General features: G+C 40.8%; 1 protein-coding gene across 2 annotated transcripts in view; it reads left to right on the top strand.

Annotated features, from left to right (window-relative positions):
- TOLLIP (toll interacting protein) overlaps window positions 1–21,132 on the top strand; it is a 60,068-nt gene that overhangs the window by 14,336 nt on the left and 24,600 nt on the right. For both annotated transcript variants that reach the window (XM_077818249.1, XM_077818250.1), the window contains exons 2-5: window positions 7,229–7,378; window positions 13,258–13,440; window positions 17,407–17,559; window positions 19,322–19,412. In XM_077818249.1, coding sequence (XP_077674375.1) covers window positions 7,229–7,378; window positions 13,258–13,440; window positions 17,407–17,559; window positions 19,322–19,412 — 577 coding nt within the window. The remainder of the gene's footprint in view (window positions 1–7,228; window positions 7,379–13,257; window positions 13,441–17,406; window positions 17,560–19,321; window positions 19,413–21,132) is intronic.

The following is a 21,132-nucleotide window of genomic DNA, read 5'->3' as shown; positions in this document are numbered from 1 at the left end:
GTTTTCTTTGCAAAAAGCTTCTTATCAGTCTCCATTGAAAACCTTGCAGGCTTTCTGGTAGTGTGCTTGGAAACCAGCGTTCAGCAGACAGTGGGTTAACAGTGATCCGAGCAGCTCGTGTTGGCAGAGAGAGGTGTGGCTTCCGTTAGCAACAGAATGCAATAGACTGCAACACAAATTGTCAGCATAGAGAGGACTAAGGAAATTGCTGTAAGGAAGTCTGGGATACATCTGGAGGACTTCTGGGACCTGAGTGCGCACAGGAAAGCAATAGGGCTCAGTCCTAGTCCCAGCTTAACATGGGCTTGGACCCTTCAAGTCTAGTACAGCTGGAGTTTGTTGGAGGTTCTGGAACATACTTAAGGAGAAGGAAATTGGCTGGTGGGGGTGTGACAGGTGTCCCAGGGGAGCCAACTGAGGTTACTCAATTAGGGTGAACTGCAAAGAATGGGGCAGACAATCCCCCAAACTGGTGGATATTCCAATACTTAGATTTACCAAATCAGCACAAAAGAGCTTCTTGTAATAACTTACTGGTTACCCAGAAGCCAACAACACAGTTCCCTTAAAGTAACCCAGCCTCAGGCCTCCACCTAGACACCTAAGAAGAATAGGAGGATTAATGAAAATCTTATTCATCATATAAAAAATGTTCTACCAATCCCAAAGGATCAGACACGTTAATGAATATTCCATATCTTACCCAAATACACGCTTACAGCCAATTCTTGTTAACTAAAATGTTTTAAAAAAAGAAAGAGAATTGGTTAAGAGATCAGTATACATACAGACACGAGCACAATTCTTGAGGTTCAGATTCATAGCAGAGATGGTGAGCTTTGTAGAGGCAAAGAGTTCTTTCAGAAATAGTTCATAGGTTACAGTCCCGTGTTTATATAGAGAGTGGTCCAGTCAGGACTGGGATCTCAGTCCTTATGGCTTAGGCTTTCCCTGCATGAAGCCTCAAGCAGATCTGATATGACAGGAGCAGGACCCAAGCCATTTTTTTATACAACTTCAGGCCTTCCTTGACAGGTCAGAATCCTTAGGCGAACAATAGGCACTCCTGGGGACCTTGAAGTGCGCCCATTTTCTAAGCATCACTGGTGATTATCCATACAGATTAACATAAGGCAATTGCCTGTTAAATTGCTATACATTTCCAAGAGATGAATACGGTGATATCCTATGTTTACAGTTCATTTAAATGTTAAGATGTCCTTTTGCTCTCTGAATTAACAGAATACAGCATAGACAGGGACTGTTTGATTACATTGTTGTCTACCAATATATATGTAAATACACAAACATTATCTCTCCCATGTCTTGAAGGGCTGAATTTGAGTCATTTATCCTGTGGGATGCCTAACCCTTTCTGGTCATGCGTCAAGGGGGATTGCTAGAAATGGAAGGTCTGGACAGTGCAGAAAGTTTCATTCCACACCAACAAACACATTTCTCGGAGACTGTAAATTTGCTGTTTTGTTTTGTAGTGGGATTGAAGTAAGCCTTCTCAATACCAGGAGGTGAATAATCCTGTCTGAGCTATGAGTTGGTTGTTTTTGTGTGTGGGTGTGGTTTTTTTGGTTGCAACTCACCTTTCAGCAGGAAAGCGTTGAGTTGATGTTAGCTTGTGGTTTTTTTAGGCTGATAGTTTTTTTCTTTTTGAACAATGATTTTAACTTCAGATTTTGTTTCACCCCATTCTAGGAGGGTTTTCACTGCATTTGTTTGTTTTCAGCCAGCTAAAATATTTGTGTGTTTGGCATTGGAGAGGGAAAGAATTCCAGGGACAATAGTTTGTCGCCTTTACTTGGGGCCCACTCTTCAGGAAAGCATTTGGACTATTGCTTCCATTGCAGGGCCCAAAATAATAGCTCCCAGGTACAGAGCAAGTAGGAAGCACTTAGAGACCATGAAGGTATGTCTACACAGTAAGCATCACAAGCTTCAGCATTGGTTTCACAAGCCTGCCTGGGGAACGTGGATGCATACTCAATTGCCAGTCCACAATGCTTTGTCTCCACGCTGTTTTTAGTGTACTAGCTAGATTAAGGCTAGTGTGGGTATGCCTACTTGAGCTGTAGATTGTAACTTAGATGTACCCTTAGGGGCATTTGACAAACTTAATAGTGAAATGCCTCCTTAGACTGTACAGGGTCACTGAATGCTGTGGTGAAGTTATTTCTCTGCAAGTCATCTTTAAAAACAATGGTCGTGGCACAGATACCTCAAAATGTAACTCTTCCTTCTGAACCCTGTTTTCCTACACTCCTTTATGGATACGAAACCTGGGTGGCCTATCGACAGCACCTCAAGAGTCTGGAGAGGTACCACCCACGATGCCTCCGGAATATTCTTTGCATCAGGTGGGAAGATTGTTGCACTAATTCCAGCATCCTCCCTGAAGACAATGTCACCAGCATTGAAACAATGATTCTCATGCAGCAACTCTGTTGGGTTGGACATTGTGTGCGGATGCCAGACTCTTGCCTCCCAAAACAAGTCGTCATACTCTCAACTCAACCATGGTCAGAGATCTCCCGGTGGTCAGAGGAAACACACTTTCTGTGAGTCTTTTTAGTATCTCAAGAAAACTGATGTGGTTCCAGGATTGGACTCCTGAGTCATCTCAGGACCCATATGTAAATCCGTCACAGAGATGATCCTCGAATGAAGGGTGTGACTGTGCACCCCATAAGGCTTTATGTTAATGTTTATAACTGTATATATGACACATGCCATGTAACACATCTATGTAAAGGTTATGATCTACTGAATATATTCATCCTATTTGCATGCATGTGTCATTCTTGTATTCGAAGTTATGAATATTGGCTGTATACTTGTTTGGTTTTAAATAGCCTTAGTAAGGCATTTGGTCAGCTTCTTTAGAAGGGAATTAAGTGCCCAATCAAGAAGCACTTAACGCACAATGGATCTTGGAAGGCTCCAATCCACATAAGAAGTCTACATGAGGACATTCAAGGTAGCATGTGGACAATGGCTGCTGCCTGTAAAAACTGAGTCATGCATGGACATGTGACTTGCCCATGGGACTCCAAAACTCCGTCTTGGAGCTGGACTTTGCAGAGGAGGGGGTCTCCACCCACAAGAGAGAGTCTATTTAAACCCCTGGGAGACACCTCCATTTGGTCTTCAGCTGGCTCAAGAGAGAGCCTCTCCACCCCCAAGGATACCTGAAAGAAACTGGAACAAAGGACAGTAACTACAGGGGGTGTGAGGGATTGCTGGACCCAGACTAGAAGGAGACTAGTCTGTAAAAGGAAGCTTACTGGAATTCCTCTGAGGGTGAGGTTTTTATCTGTATTCAGTTTTCTTACTGTATTAGACATAGACTTGCGTGTTCTATTTTATTTTGGTTGGTAATTTACTTTTTTCTGTCTGTTACTACTTGGAACCACTTAAATCCTACTTTCGGTATTTAATGAAATCACTTTTTACTTATTAAACCAGAGTATATTAATACGTGGGGGGCAAACAGCTGTGTATATCTCTATCAGTGTTATAGAGGGTGAACAATTTATGAATTTACTCTGTATAAGCTTTATACAGGGTAAAACGGATTTATTTGGGGTTTGGATCCCATTGGGAGTTGAGCATCTGAGTGTTAAAGACAGGAACGCTTCTTAAGCTGCTTTCAATTAAGCCTACAGCTGTTAGGGGACATGGTTCAGACCTGAGTCTGGGTTTGCAGCAGGCTAGCAGGTCTGGCTCAAACCAGGCAGGGCACTGAAGTCCCAAGCTGGGAGGGCAGGGAAAGCAAGGGCAGAAGTAGTCTTGGCACATCAGTTGGCAACCCCAAGGGCGTTTCTGTGATGCAACCCATCACAGAGGGATCGCTGATATAGAAATCTTTTTATTTAAAAAAAATAAGGCTACTTAAAGGTGTGGTCAGGACCTGAGCAACCCCTTTTGGCTTGGCGTGACACTGCAGGTGTGCCCCACCTATAACTTGCTCAAGTGGAGCAGCAGTAGATTGCAATTGAACAGCCCAGGGGCAAGGAGAAGCAGACACCCACTAACCAGATGCTATGTATCTTTATAAGGCTTCAGGCCCCAGATATAGTCCCATACTGACAGTCCACACCTAAGTCTCTGAATCAGGTTAGACTTGTATCCAGATGCCTCAGGAGCAACTGCCACCCACTACTTCTCGTCCTTGTTCTGCTTCCTGTTACTGTTATCCCTAGGCTGCAGCTGTAGGCTCCAGCCTGTTTTTTAAAGGGTTAGTACCTTTCCCCATGCGTGTGCTCACGGGCTGTTATAGTTCATGGTTAAGATTATTATTATGTCATGGAAGTCACAGAATCCAGTGACTTCCATTGACCTCCGTGACACTTTTTGCCCCAGAGCTAGAGCTCCCAGTCAGTCCCGCACCCGCAGCTACCAGCCCCAACACTGATGGGGGGGACCCTGCAGCTGCCCAACCACAGCGGGGGGCTGGTGGACACAGGATTCTGTGTCTGGGCAGCTGCAGGGTCCCACGCCCGCCAAGGCTGGAGTCCCCACTGCCTGCCGGCTGGGCAGCTCTTGGACCCCTCAGAGCTGCCCAGCCGCCGCAGTGGGGGCGAGGGGACCCTGTAGCTCCCACACCCGCAGCAGTGAGGGACCGGGGAGCCCCAGCAGCAGTGGGTGCTGAACCTGCCTACCCCTTTTGTCAGGGATATTTTTATGAAAGTCAGGAACAGGTCATGGGTTTCTGTGAATTTTTGTTTATTACCTGTGACCTGTCCATGACTTTTGCTAAAAATATTTGTGACAAAGTGAAGCGTGGGCTTCATTCATGGTGCTTTACATATTCTACATTTTGATATAGGCTCTTGGTACTAGAAAAACTGACTCTGGAACTAGGATGTGAACTTTCATATTGTTAAGGGTCAAATAGCAATTATATAAATGTTTAAAATGGATTATCTACTCTTACATTGAAGCTGACTAAACAAGTATTTGAAGTACACCATTATTCTTTGCATATTTCAGGACTAATTCAGCCAAGAAGTAACTGTCACTTCTGGGCCTTAAAAGATCTGAATAAATTCACAGAAACTAAATATTCAAAGCTTCTACAATACAAGACACAGGGCAGTTTTTTGGTTAGTTTTGAGTTTGGGCCTGGCAGAAAACAATGTTGATGGTATTAGGTTTATTAAAATCTTGTCCCCTTATTGAAACAAACACTGTCCGTGATCACATTTTATTAATGAACACTGGCAACTGAGATGTTTTTACAGGAGATCTTAAATACCATGTTTGCATTCTGCAATTTTTAACTTAAATTGGCAACATGTAGATGGACATTCATGTAGTCTTCCTTACCCCTAGCTTTTTCAATACATTTCAGTCCTGACCTGCTGCCCCTACTGTTGCTGTGATCCTGACAGTCTTGTTTAGGAGCGTCGGCTCTTGCCAAATTACTTTTCATAGTATCTACGAGCTATAGCAGCTATATCTTAAGAAAGCTTGTAATTCTCAAACTGTAGCTTAAAGATGTTATAATTTTCTCCAATAAGATCTTGTAGATAAGCATTTGCAAGAATGACGACGTTCCTCATTTTTGTGGGATACTTCTGAGTGTCACCTTTGTCGGGATCTGTAATGTTCTGTAGAAAATGGAGCAATGTGTATAGAATGTTTTAAAATAGATTCAGGGTCTTTTATTTAGTGCACAATTCATATTATAAATATACAAACATTTTGCCTTTGTAGACTGATAGAGGCTGTTTTACCCATTTCTATTCACTTTTTAAGTTGCTCCGTTTGCTTAGTGGGCTAATTGACACAAGTGGGATAATGTAACTTTAGTCAAGAATCTGTTAATGTGTTTAACTTGATCCTCATGTTCTGAGAGTTTATAATTTTGGCACAACTTTCTCTGAGCTGGGACTTGATATTAAAAATGAAAATATCCCCCTCCCCTCCAATCCCTCCAAAAATTAAAACCGATGCTTAATTTGGTTAGCCCGGTATAACTGTCACTCAGGGATGTCCGGTATAGGTCTGTGGTGTAGATCTGGCCTAAATCTCCTGCTGTCCTCTGATTCTTTCCCCTTACAATACAAACATGCTATAGTCTCTTCCATCTTAAAATCCACCAATGACCCCACTTGTCTTTTCAACTAGCATCCCTTCAACTACTGCCCCTTGTCTCTTTCATCTCTAAGGTCAATGAACATACTGTACAATTGCTGTTTGGAGTTCATCTCTTCCAGTTTCGTCCTAGCCCCTCTCCAATCTGACTTCTGCCCCGTGCATGTCTCTGACACTGTCCTAGCTAAAGCTCAGAATCAGCTCCATTTCTCATCCTCTTTGATGAGTCGTTCATCTCTGACAGTCCACCATGGACTACTTGAAATCTTGTCCCCTTTTGGCTTCTGTGAATCTGTAATCTGGTTCTTCTCCAACCTCTAATTGTTCCTGCATTGTGTGTCCTTTGAAAGACACTTCTCATCTCCCCTTCCACTTGCTTTCTGTGGGGGTTCCACAGGGCTTTGTTCTTGGTCCCCTTCTCTTCTCCCTCTACATCTTATCTCTGGGTAATCTCATCCACAAACTAAATATCCACAAAACTATCTCATTATCCACCTTTAAATCTCACCTCAAACATCTCCTTTTCCAAGATGGCTACAAAAAAACTTTGGCAATGAGTAGGCTGATGGTGTGTAGTCACCACTGCTTATCGTGCTGGTCAATATTGTCTTCTTTCCTTGTACTTCCCCCATCTGTCTGTATCCATTGGTTGTCTCGTCTCTTATTTAGATTGTAAGCTTATCAGGGCAGACACTATTTATTTTTTTTTTTTGTTCTGAGTTTGTGCAGCAGCTAGTATAATGGTATCCTAGTCCAGGACTAGGGCTCTTAGGGAATACTGTTTGTTGTTTGTATTACCGTAGCACCTATCTTTCAGGTGTAATTTAAAATCAAACTTTTAAAATGTGTGATGTGATTTAAATAAAAATATTACCCGCACCCTTCTTAACTCAGCACTGATATCCAAAGACCTGCATCATAATGCCATTATAGGTTTCTCCTAAGCATAGCTCATGCAAATTTACCACTTTGTTCATGCCACCAAAATTAGAACAAAATCGTGCTGAAGTGACTTGGTGGCCATTTCTTTAAGTTCTCCTTCCTCCATTTCTTGTTACAGAACCTTTTACCAGTGGAAATGAGCTATAAATTAGAATCTGATTTGTTTGTTCTACAGGTGTATATTGGTGAGCTTCCTCAGGATTTCCTACGTATCACCCCAACACAGCAGCAGCAGCAGATCCAATTGGATGCACAGGCAGCTCAACAGTTACAGTATGGAGGACCGATGGGCACAGTAGGCAGACTCAGCATCACTGTAGTACAGGTATGATTTGTAGCTCTCTTCTAATACATTTGTTAATCTGCTACATCTTCCACCTGTGGCCACCTGAGATCTGATGCTGAAATTGAAGTTGCTACACTAATTGGATAACATATTTTCCGCTAAGTGGCTCTGTGTATTGGTCTCTCATTATGAAATAGGACCTGTACACACAGTTCCTAGCAGTGTTTACATACTAATTGCACAGCATTAACTGTAATGCACAGTACTACAGTTTTCCTATTTAAAATTTCTTGTCAGTATTTACTATTTTGGCCACGTACAGTAATTGAGTGGACGTGTGCTTTTGTCATTGGGTTACTAAACCATCAGGAGCAGCAGCTTCCGTAACATCTTTTGTTAAAATAACTTGTGGGCAGAAGCTTTTTTCATCCTGGAATAAGATCAGTTATGCGGGTGTAAAATAAGATACTGTATGACTGCAACTGCAGCTTATAATATTGCTCCTTCCTTAGTGCAGTTGGGGCTGAAGTAGATGATCCCTTCCAGGCCTATGTGTCTGATTCTATTTTTTTTATATATAGATATAGATTAAAAAAAGAATATAGTACTATATCAGTACAATACCTCTCCCATTCTTATTGTATTGTTTTAAATGTTTTAATGTTCAAAGTGAGAAGTTTTGGTGCTCCAGGGACAGTCCCTGGATAACTACTAGTTTCAGAGTAACAGCCGTGTTAGTCTGTATTCTCAAAAAGAAAAGGAGTACTTGTGGCACTTTAGAGACTAACCAATTTATTTGAGCATAAGCTTTCATGATCTACAGCTCACTTCATCGGATGCATACTATGGAAAATACAGAAGATGTTTGTATACATACAAACCATGAAAAAATGGGTGTTTACCACTACAAAAGGTTTCCTCTCCCCCTACCCCACTCTCCTGCTGGTAATAGGTTATCAAAAGTGATCACTCTCCTTACAAAGTGTATGATAATCAAGGTGGGCCATTTCCAGCACAAATCCAGGGTTTAACAAGAACGTCAGAGGAAGGGGTGGGGGGGAAGGAAAAAACAAGGGGAAATAGAAAAGGAGTACTTGTGGCACCTTAGAGACTAACCAATTTATTTGAGCATAAGCTTTCGTGAGCTACAGCTCACTTCATCGGATGCATACTGTGGAAAGTGTAGAAGGTCTTTTTATATACACACAAAGCATGAAAAAATACCTCCTCCCATCCCACTCTCCTGCTGGTAATAGCTTATCTAAAGTGATCACTCTCCTTACAATGTGTATGATAATCAAGGTGGGCCATTTCCAGCACAAATCCAGGGTTTAACAAGAACCTCGGGGGGGGGGGGGGGGGGTAGGAAAAAAAAGGGGAAATAGGTTACCTTGCATAATGACTTAGCCACTCCCAGTCTCTATTCAAGCCTAAGTTAATTGTATCCAATTTGCAAATGAATTCCAATTCAACAGTTTCCCGCTGGAGTCTGGATTTGAAGTTTTTTTGTTGTAATATAGCAACTTTCATGTCTGTAATCGCGTGACCGGAGAGACTGAAGTGTTCTCCGACTGGTTTGTGAATGTTATAATTCTTGACATCTGATTTGTGTCCATTTATTCTTTTACGTAGAGACTGTCCAGTTTGACAAATGTACCTGGCAGAGGGGCATTGCTGGCACATGATGGCATATATCACATTGGTGGATGTGCAGGTGAACGAGCCTCTGATAGTGTGGCTGATGTGATTAGGCCCTGTGATGGTGTTCCCTGAATAGATATGTGGGCACAGTTGGCAACGGGCTTTGTTGCAAGGATAGGTTCTTGGGTTAGTGGTTCTGTTGTGTGGTATGCGGTTGCTGGTGAGTATTTGCTTCAGGTTGGGGGGCTGTCTGTAGGCAAGGACTGGCCTGTCTCCCAAGATTTGTCTCCCTACTGACCGCTATTCCTATCTACATGCCTCCAGCTTTCACCCTGACCACACCACACGATCCATCGTCTACAGCCAAGCTCTGTGATACAACCGCATTTGCTCCAACCCCTCAGACAGAGACAAACACCTACAAGATCTCTATCAAGCATTCTTACAACTACAATACCCACCTGCTGAAGTGAAGAAACAGACTGATAGAGCCAGAAGAGTTCCCAGAAGTCACCTACTACAGGACAGGCCTAACAAAGAAAATAACAGAACGCCACTAGCCGTCACCTTCAGCCCCCAACTAAAACCCCTCCAACGCATTATTAAGGATCTACAACCTGTCCTGAAGGATGACCCAACACACTCACAAATCTTGGGAGACAGGCCAGTCCTTGCCTACAGACAGCCCCCCAACCTGAAGCAAATACTCACCAGCAACCGCATACCACACAACAGAACCACTAACCCAGGAACCTATCCTTGCAACAAAGCCCATTGCCAACTGTGCCCACATATCTATTCAGGGTACACCATCACAGGGCCTAATAACATCAGCCACACTATCAGAGGCTCGTTCACCTGCACATCCACCAATGTGATATATGCCATCATGTGCCAGCAATGCCCTTCTGCCATGTACAGTCTCTACGTAAAAGAGTAAATGGACACATCAGATGTCAAGAATTATAACATTCATAAACCAGTCGGAGAACACTTCAGTCTCTCCGGTCACGCGATTACAGACATGAAAGTTGCGATATTACAACAGAAAAACTTCGAAACCAGACTCCAGCGAGAAACTGTTGAATTGGAATTCATTTGCAAATTGGATACAATTAACTTAGGTTACCTTCCATAATGACTTAGCCACTCCCAGTCTCTATTCAAGCCTAAATTAATTGTGTGACCGGAGAGACTGAAGTGTTCTCCGACTGGTTTATGAATGTTGTAATTCTTGACATCTGATTTGTGTCCATTCATTCTTTTACGTAGAGACTGTCCAGTTTGACCAATGTACATGGCAGAGGGGCATTGCTGGCACATGATGGCATATATCACATTGGTGGATGTGCAGGTGAACGAGCCTCTGATAGTGTGGCTGATGTGATTAGGCCCTGTGATGGTGTTCCCTGAATAGATATGTGGGCACAGTTGGCAACGGGCTTTGTTGCAAGCTTATGCTCAAATAAATTGGTTAGTCTCTAAGGTGCCACAAGTACTCCTTTTCTTTTGCATAACTACTGTATCATCTTAGCCTTCTAAACTTTCCTAGAGATTGAAACTTCTGCATTCGCTTCATTCGACCATTATCTTGCCATCTGTTGTTGGTTAAGTAAACTCTTTCTGTTTAGGGGTGGGGATATTTGGAAACCAAGCTCCCAGTATAACTTGACTTATGAAACAATAGTTGGCTTCTGGCTAAGAAATGATGATAAAAGAATATATTGGAGAAGTAGATGTGAGCTATGTTGTGCACGGCTTTGGAAGTGAAGGGAGAGTCCTTACATTTGATACAGAAGGTTAAAGGGAGCAGTTAAAAGAATTTCAGAAGGGTCTGGGTACATTCTAACTGATAGAAAAGGTAAATTATTTTTGGTACAGGCTTTTGGACAGACTGAAGTGAAGTAAGGCAAAGGCCCAAGAGGCCAGAGATGACGAGGTACAAGACGTTTGGACTATTATCAGACAAAACATTGACATTATTGGAATCTTAAAATATTTTGCTGCTTCACAGAGAAAAATCTTCTGTGCACGTCATTCAGTTAAGAAGTAATGTGATATATTTTGCTAATTTGTTCCCTTGTTACTTGTGGGTTTTTTTTAAAAGCCTTTAAAGAGTCATATTGACATTGAGCCAGAACAAAAGAGGAATTAGTGTTGGAGACTCTGCTATTAATGTGAAGAATACTGTAAGTCCCAAGACTTGCTTCTTCTAGTCAGACTTTCATTGCCTTCATTCCAGACACTGTCCATATTTTTGTATATACATTTGTAATATATAAAAATTTCAAAGGGGAATGACTTAACAGTACACTTTTTCTCACAATCTTTCAGTAACAATGAGTAGTGTAAACCTTGTGGCTTGGGCTCTAAAGCCAAAGGGTGGGGCACTTTATCGGTATAGTAATACTATACTAGTGTAGTGCTCCTAATGTAGAAACAGGTCTACTAGCAAAGCTGCGGTTTGTACCAGTATAGTAAAACCACTGTCAGTCAGGAATTGTGCCTCTTCATGCCTCTGACCAGCATAGATGTGCCAGCAGAAGTCCATAGTGTAGATGCAACTGTACCAAGATGTAGGAGCCTCACATCTGATCAGCTAGTTATAAAACTCCTTAGTGTAGATGAGGCTCAGGCACTACATGAGCTATATGACAGTTTTTATGTGGTGGCAGGGAATTCCAAACTACCTATTAGATGCCAGAGGAACAAAGGCTATAAGCCACAAATGAATTTTGGACTCCCATTTTGTTCGAGTGCTGTTGGTTTTCTTGAGATATAGTCCCTACCCAGGGAATTAATCTTAAATAAACACAATACAATTCTAATACAATGCACAGGGTGAATTTATTTTAAAGCAGAGAGGGGATTTAATTTACTAGAGATACGAGTGTTACAACACTTCTTTGTGGCAGACTGTTACACACACTCTTAGATATTACTAAGGTGGATTGATTTAAATCAGTAAGCTGGAAAGTCTTCATTTAAATCATTGACTTTAATTGTGTGTTTTCATTTGTATTTTCAGTTATTTTCCTAAAGAGATCTTGATTCTCATTGGTTGGTAACCATTAAAACATGTTGGTTTGCCACTAAATATAGTACGGCTGTCAAGCTATTTAAAAAAAGTAATCGTGATTAATCGCAGTTCTAATGACACTGTTAAAGAATAACAGAATACAATTTTTTTGTTTTCTATATTTTCAAATATATTGATTTCAATTACAACAGGATACAAAATGTACAGTGCTCACTTTATATTTATTATAAATATTTGCACTGTAAAAAAATGAACAAAAGAAATTAGTATTTCAGTTCACCTCATACAAGTATTGTAGTGCAATCTCTTTATCATGAAAGTTGAATTTACAAATGTAGAATTATAATTTTTACATAACTCCCTTCAGCTGAGTGAGCCCTTGTTTGCAAAAGAGGGTGGATTTTACCTCTGGGATTGGACATGCAGCCGGAGAGGAGAGGCTGGTACAGGGAGACTGAGCTCACCAGGCCCTTGTTCTCTGTGGCAGTGTTTCTGAATCTTTTTGTGCTGGCGACCCTATTGGGACTTAAAAAAAACAAACCAACCTCTCCCTCCCCCCCACCCCCCAAAAGAAAAAAAAATTGTGACCTCCCCCATACATTCAGCCCTGGGGGATGCAGGGCTCTGGGGCTCCCATGCCCCCCTCCATGGCTCCCTTCCCATCCAGAGGTATGTGATGAACATGTTAAAAAAATGAATGCGTTAATTTTGTTTACAGTTAATTGCAGGTGTTAACTGCAATCGACAGTCGTCAAATATAGCCTTTACACTAAATTTGTTGTTTTTTGCTAACCACATTTATTTAGGCAGTTGTGTAGCTTATCCTAGAATGATAGCATCAGAGAAATGTAGGGCTGGAAGTGACCTTGAAGTCAAGTCCAGCCCACTACACTAAGGCAGGACCAAGTAAACATAGACTATCCGTGGCTGGTGTTTGTCCGGCCTGTAAAAACCTCTTATGATGGGGATTTCACAACCTCCCTTGGAAAGCCTATTCCAGAGCTAGAAAGATGTTTTTTCTAATATCTAACCTAACTCTACCTTGCTCTACCCCTGAGGATTGCTTTTTTTATTTGAGCCTCTGTCCACATCATAGGTGGGCCCAGTCAGTATCCCCTTTCGATTGTGACAGACTTCTTCTAAACTAATATAGTTTCATTTCATAAGAATTAATAAAGAAAATGGCAAACTTAATTTTATTTTCTTCTTCTTTTATTCCTTTTTGGTTTCTTCCCAGGCAAAACTGGCAAAGAACTATGGTATGACCCGCATGGATCCATACTGTCGGGTACGGCTTGGCTATGCTGTGTATGAAACTCCTACAGCACACAATGGAGCCAAAAACCCACGCTGGAACAAAGTTATTCAGTGCACTGTTCCCCCGGGTGTGGACTCTTTCTATCTTGAGATATTTGATGAGGTTAGAATTTTATTTGTGCTTTGCTGGTTTGAGGTTGGTGTGGGACCTTACAAAGCCGGACTGAGGTGACGTAGGCCAGTGATGTATACCAGCACCTGGAATGTTTCGGGTTTTTTTGTGGTGGATCACACTTTCACAAATTTCTTTTCAACCACAACAGGTAGAGGTACTGTCTCTAATGAGAGCTGAGATTCTGATATAATTGTGAGAGTTCTGGAGGGATGACATAGGGGTTGTGAGAAGGTTATGTTAGCCTTAAAATCAATCAGTTTCTGAATACTCTAATGCTAAACTACAGTGCAGTACCTGAGGAGCATTCTTTTATTCTGCACTTTATACTAAAAATAGGCTGCTCATGCAGTTCTGTGGGAGATAATGTTGCAAGACTTTTCAAATCCGATTATAGCTTTAATCCAAGATGTAAGAGTTTTGGTGACAGTAAATCAGTTAAATGTAGAATAATCTTTGTAGACAAATTTGAATTAAAAAATGATTCCATCAAGAGGTTCTAGTGAGTAAAATTCATTTTACATGATTATGAGCCGGAATCCCAGGTTCACATCACGTTCTCTCCTTGCAACTATAATTTCCTCCTGGTTCTTTCTGCTGCTGCCGCCTCCCACTTTACTCATTGAATATAGTTTCCTCCCAGCTCCCCTCTGCTGCTTGTACTTACTATCCTTGGTGTCTAAAACTTTTCCTACTGCTCCTGGTGCATGTGTGGGAGAGACAGTAGTATTAGAAAGCTATCTATAACGGTAACATGTTAGAATCTTGTACCTTACAGGTATAAAATCACATCTTTGGGTTTTCATAGTTTTCAAGATTTTTCTTTCAGTATAATTGTCTTATGTGAAGGTGGCCAATCTTCTGGCTATCAAGTGCTGGATAGTGTACTTTGGAACCCTAAACTACTCAAGCTCCTGAATGGTCATGGTAGAGAATACCAGGGTTCTCAATGAATAGATGCCATCGGTGTCTCCTTTGAGAGGAATCAGCCATCCCACCTGAATAACCTGACCAGCAATGAAGAAATCATCCCTTTACACAAGAGACCTCACACACTGTCTTCCCTTTTCTGAGCAAACTATCAAGAAGCAAAACCTTCCGTTCTGTTGGTATTCTGGATTCCTCTGTTAGGGTTCAAGACTTAACATGGTACTTAACGCTTGTTTTTGTGGGTGATCACCTGCCCACAGACAAGGAAGTACATCTGTACTCAACTTACTGGATTTCTGACACTTGATATTGTTGATGACCAAATTACTCCTGTCCTGGTCTCAAGAAGCTGCAGAGCCAAACAGAAACACAGTGAAATGGCTTAGGTCCTTCCTCCTTGGACTGAATCCAGAGGATTATTGGTGGGCATTTGATCTCCAGGGCTTTCCATCTGCAGAATTCAATAAAGTTTAATTCTCTCCCCTCATGTTATTCAACATCTGTATGAAAACATTAGGAGAGTTCTCATTTACACCAAATGTAAATAGGTCCATTTCTCAGTACATAAGTGAAATTGGCTGCCTACAAAGCAGCTGTCTTAATCTGGAACCCAGACAAGACTAAGGTGGTGCTGGTGGGAGAACTTGCTTACTTTTGTAGCATGCGCCACTATCAAGGGCATTTTTCCTTCAGAATAAGTTGGATGCCTAGATAACCACAGACAAATAACTGGTGACCCTATAGGACTCAGACCTGACTGTGGTGGTTTGTGCATTCGTGACTTCCTGCCTTGATTACGAAATTTGTTAGATGTAGAAATGAAACCACATTCCCTTAAAAAGCTTCATCTGGTTTAAAAAAAAATGCAATAGCCCATCTACTTAACAAAACTGTTCACTTTGAACATGTGCTTCACTGTCTGCGCTGACAGCCTCTTGAATAAAAATAATTTTCATGGGAGATGTATTCCTTTGGAACAATGGCTCTGTGGTGGATATGTGGAAGCTTGTGATTGCAGGAGACAGAACTTTCACAGGAGCTGGACCTGTGGAACTCACTCTCTCAAGAGAAATGACCAACATCCTCACTAATAATTCGACAACTACACACATCTCATTTCTGCCTAGTTCACCCTCAGTTTCTCCACACAGGCCCATGCATGTGCACACAAGAGAATCCCTACAAACTAATCAAGGTTTATCTTTTGCATTCGAGGAATGAAAAATATGTATTTTCTATCTTTAGATACTTGATAGGTACTCACATACTGTGGTATTAGGAATCATAAAAGAGATGTGGATGCATATATGGTGAGTGAATAGAGATGATCACAAATGAATCAAAGCATATGCTTCCTTAAAAAGGAGGCAATGTTGGTAGGCTCTCTAACTTTTTGTATTACTTATACGTTTTCTGCCCTCACACACAAGTTTTTCTGCAGCTCTACCAGTAGTAGAAAGTGGTAAGGAAATATTCTACTCTAGCAAATTTATCTAGCACTGGTTTTAGTAAGTCTGTTTTGGCTTAGAGAATCGTAACCAAACAGGTATTTCCACATCTGATTTTTATCTAGTCTATCTTACTGCCATTGTGTGATTGCTCCTTACAGTATGTTTTTCATTGCTTTTGTCCAGTTTTGGGTTAAATGTGTCAAGCAGTTGGGCTTTCACTGCTTCCTGTTTGGAAGATTAATTTTGTCTTCTCTCCAAAGAAAATTGATGTGAACAGTCAAGGCACTCAAAAGTAAAACTGGTTTTTCTGGGGGGTGGATTTGGAGGCTTCACTTCAGGATTCCAACTGTAGGGAACAATTTTCTGTGCAACAGAGTTGGCAGTTTCCCAGGAAAAATTAATTGAGGATGGTGCAGGTAAATACCATCTTAAACCCAGTTTAAACCTGGAAATTGGGAAGAATAATTGCATCAGGGTCCTGCAAGTTCAGCAACCATAGAACAAATCTTTTCAAACTAGATACATCCATTGAAAAGTGAGGAATAGGTCCACTACATCAAAGTTGGTCTGCTGCTGCCAAATGCTACGAAACCAAATGGCCCTGGACCGGTAGTCTGCAATTCTGCATGCTTCTGATTGTTTAATGCTTCAAGCCTACAACTCTGCCTTGTTGTTTTCTATAATGGAATGTTTTTGCCTCTTGTTTAATATAATAATGAAAACTGAAATGAGTCATGACATGTATAACTTCCTCGAGAAAATACCAAACCAAAAATATACATACACTCTGATCTATATTATGACTATATTAGTATTGTGCCCACTGCAGTTTACTTTTTATTTGTATAGTCCTAAATTAATCTATGAATCTATTGCCTTATGTAACCACAATTTGAATAAAACTAAGTGCACTGTGGTGTGCATTAACAAAACAATTTTGAAAAATAGGAAATGCCTTAAGCTGGGACTAACTAGTTTTTTCCTGGACTGTAAAAACATGTCTGGTAAATGCCAGGTCATCTTTGCTGTCTAAAGAGCAAAATTTTTTCCCCTCAAGTTGGTTTCCAGTTTTATGTAGTTTGGATCCTTTAGTGAGGATAAATGGGTGGCTAGTAGTTCAGTAGTTCAACTAGAGGCATTCAGATCAATCAGCATTTGAGAACCTACAATATATATCACTTTGGAGCTGCTGTCAGTGCAGTCCATACTGATGCTAATGTTGCAATTGTTTAGCACGTTCCATCTGTGGATGTGAGAGTAATAAGCTGTCTCTGGCTGCCCTGTCACAACTCCCCACGCTGAAAAGCCATAGTCCCTCTTTTAAAAAGTACTTAGCCGTATTCTTACTGGAATACAATATTCAGTAGGGAAAAATCTTAGCAGGGAATACTGGCTGAACAACCTAGTGTTTAATTTCTGCTGTCAAAGTTGTGTTGCAAAGGATGGCTTAAAACTGAACTGGGTAAAATGTGACACTGAGACTTGTTCAAAGAACGTTAATCAGAAATCGTGTTCAGGAATTTTGTTTGAAGGCTGCAAGTTTGATCAGAAATATTTTATTTCTAATGCCTTTCAGCGAGCCTTTTCAATGGATGACCGCATCGCCTGGACACACATTACTATTCCTGAGTCTCTGAAACAAGGAAAGGTGGAGGATGAGTGGTATAGCCTGAGTGGAAGGCAGGGTGATGACAAAGAAGGAATGATTAACCTGGTCATGTCGTATACGGTAAGCCAAATGCGTTTTTGCCCTCAGGATATGGAGGGTGGCTTTCTTAGGGATGGGAACAGAGGAGAAGTCTGACATGGTTTTACTGAGCTGTTCTATTATGTTTTGTCATGTTGGTTTTTATATTGTTGACGACTATTGATATAGTTATTAGTTAATATTTTAACTGTCCTATCAATAAACACTACCATTCTTCTCCGTGAGATAGCTGGACGTTGCACTTGCTGTATAGCATGTTATCCTAAAAGGTGGGGACACCATGAGTTGAAAGAAGAAAAATGGTATCCAGATTCTTTGAGGCTCTTCATATTTCCTGATTTTCCAAAAAGACAAGTCCTCCATGCTGTTCTGTCTACAGCTGAAGTTTAGTTTTTCCAACTGTGTGAAACTGTTGCTGCTTGTATAACAATATAACCCTTCACCCCTACAAGCTTTCTAAGTAACCTGAATTGTAGTATTCCTGATTGTTTGAGTAGGCTTAACTAATCATTCTTCACTTTGACGGTGATCGAAGTGATTTTCAGTGCTCCTATAATGACTAGTTTTAATCTTTTAGGTTGAAGGCACAGACAGCTCAAAATTCACAATGAACTTTTACTTTCACATGGAAGACTGTAGGTTTTATATTACAAGCACAAGAGTAAAGACAGATGTTCCAGTTCAGATTAATGCTCAACTGGAGACTTTCAAATTTCATAACATCAAAAGTCATACAAGGCTAAGAATAGGTTAAAAGAACCTTTTGCAAGGGGAAGATTCTGGGAAATCTTTGTGTTGGAAAAATTAGATGGCTTTTGGTCCAGAAGGCACTCTTCAGATGGGGGGACTTTACCACTTGTACTTACAGTGAGTGGTGGAACTACTCTTAAGTACTACTAATTGGGGAGTAAGGGTGGTAGAACTTAACCAAGAAGCACTCTGCAAACTCAGGACCAACTTGATCCTGGGTTTGACTTGTTCAGAACCTTGGGATCCAAATTATTGTTATTGATCATGACAGATTCCACCATGTTTACAAACAGTTTAGATCACTAAAGGTAGGTATTGAATGATTTAAGCACTGCCTGCAAAAATTGCCAGTTAGAAAAGAGAAAAAATAAATGAACAAGATCCGAGAGCTCAAGGAGCCTTGGACGATATTAACCTTTAAAACACTATACAAGATGCAGTACACCCCCTTGTGGACATGGATAATATGATTTTTTTTATCTTTGATCAGTGAGAATATTAGTATTAATGGAAGTTGTAGAGTGTCTAAATTGAGACTGCTTTAAACCAAATATTCACATTCTTTGGCTCATCTAAATTAATCCAGCTGGGCTCACTTGATTTTGAGAAATTGCTTCCTTTTTAAATAGTAATGGATTAAAGCTGTTTATATAGAATTTACTCTATTGAAAAACTTTACAATTTGTGAAATGAAGTAGAATTCATGAACAGATATACAGAAGTTTGGAAATTCAGATTATTTCCTCCTACTTACTAATGAATACCTCATTTTTATCTGGGAATTGTTACAAAAAGCTAGCTTAATTTGACATGGCTTCCTGGATTATAGATTCATTCCTTCAAATGGCAATTCATTTTGAGTACTCACATTGACTTCCTGAAAAGTGATATTAATATCTATTATTGCCAACAAACTGTGTGCTGTACTAGTCAATGTAAAGTGACTAGCAAGACTTGAAGGTTTTGCTCAAATGCATTGTCAACTTTAGTTGTGTGTTAACTGGTTTTTTTTTGTCATCCATTTGGTATTAAGTCCATACCAGCTGCCATGATGATGCAGCCGCAGCCAGTGGTCCTGATGCCCACAGTATACCAGCAAGGAGTTGGATATGTACCTATTGCAGGTATGTTCTCCATCCTTCCTTAATGGTTTTGGAAAATTATTTTGGAGGTCTGAAAGAATAATTACTGAATTTCTCTTGTGTTCTGTGTACCGGGAGGTTGGCAGTGTCTGTTATATGGTCCTTTCTCAACTGTGTAATGTTGAGGGGGAGAGGGAAGGCAGGAGAGCAACCAAACCCAAATAGGGAGTCAGCTTTTGGTCTACATGATTTACATTGCGTTAACTAAAGATGTGATTTGTAAACTGGGTTAGTTAAATCAGTGCAAAAGGCTTATTTAGGTTTAAACCAAGACTAGTCTACACATGAGTTATTCCGGAATAAGGTAGGGTATGAATTTAAAGCAGAATAGCTCTTCCAGAATAACTCCATACATAGACAAGCTCTAAATAGATTAGAAATCTGTTTAACTTAAACTGAAATACAATTGTCTGAATATTGTGTATAAACAATACTACTTTGTTGTGTGGACAAGGCCTTAGGCTGGCACAGTGGAAGCTCCCATCTTCATATGTTGGACGGGTTGTCAGTACCATAGGCAAGGTTCAGACTGAGAGTCTAAAAAGTGGTGGTGTGCTACACAGTCCCAGAGTAGCAGGATGTTCCTGCGGTGATATAGTTAATGCTGTTGTTGAAGTCATCCATTAAAGCTTAAGATTTAGTGCCTTTGAAATGAATTGGGGAAGTTCACACCTCTCTCATTGCTCTTATTTGTCTGTGCATACTCACTCAGGTAGTGCTTGCATCAATTCAATTTCATCTATAATGCTTAGTCGCTCTTTTTAAATTAGTTTAAATTCTGTGGAAATTCAGATGCTGCCAGAGAAATACTAAGATAGTATGCTGGCTACTACCAGCTCAGATGGATCCCTTACCTGAACCCACCAGAGATTGGGAGCATCATGGAGATCACTTGCATTGGAGGTTAAGGAAGAGGGGGGTGCTCTCTATTCCATATTCCAATTTCTCATTCTAGAGTAGGGCCAAGGGAAGTAGGTGCAATGGGGAATTCCCAAGGCACTGTGGTGCGGAGGAGGAATCTTCCCCATAGGCCACAGCAGAGCTGCTCTGCAACTTGGGAATCTTGCCACAGAACTTAAGTAGTTTGTTTTGTGTTTGTGCTCATCTTCCCAAGAGGATTTATCAGTGGATCTATATGGCAGCAGTTCAACTGGTCCCCAGCTTCCTTCTCCACAGTGGTGTACAGGAAGTTTCCATGGATCTGGGATCTGTTACTCAGGGAGTCTGGGATCCTGTAGACTGCCCAAATCCTCTCTTGTGTAGCAGAACTGCACCACTTCTACTCTTTTGGCAGAGTCTTCTGTGCTTACAGAGGGACAGAATCTACCCATGAGTGCACTTCTTTGCAATAGCATGCAGAAGAAAGTTATTTAAAGTAGCAGCCCAGAATATACAAGTAGCTGAAGACCAACTTTTTCTTCAGAGGGTTTAACAGACTTTCTCTGCTGAAATTCACTGCACTATTGTACACAACTGAGACAATGAGAGAGCCTATACTTTGAAGCAGAGGCCCTTTATTTTTGTAAAAAAGTAGTAAAAATCAATTATAGACTGTGAAATTGCCTTTCAAACTTCAGAAGCAACACTAAATTATTTAATAGGCTTTTTGTGGTATTTTATTTCTCACATGACATGGTGTTTAAAAGCTTCATTCTGGTATAATATGGACATGGATTGAGGTGCAGTAGCTACTCTAATATAA

Source organism: Eretmochelys imbricata, chromosome 6 (assembly GCF_965152235.1).
Source record: "Eretmochelys imbricata isolate rEreImb1 chromosome 6, rEreImb1.hap1, whole genome shotgun sequence".
Taxonomy (NCBI): Eukaryota; Metazoa; Chordata; order Testudines; family Cheloniidae; genus Eretmochelys; species Eretmochelys imbricata.
The sequence above is the reverse complement of the archived record's forward strand: the minus strand, read 5'-3'. Positions and strand labels throughout refer to the sequence as shown.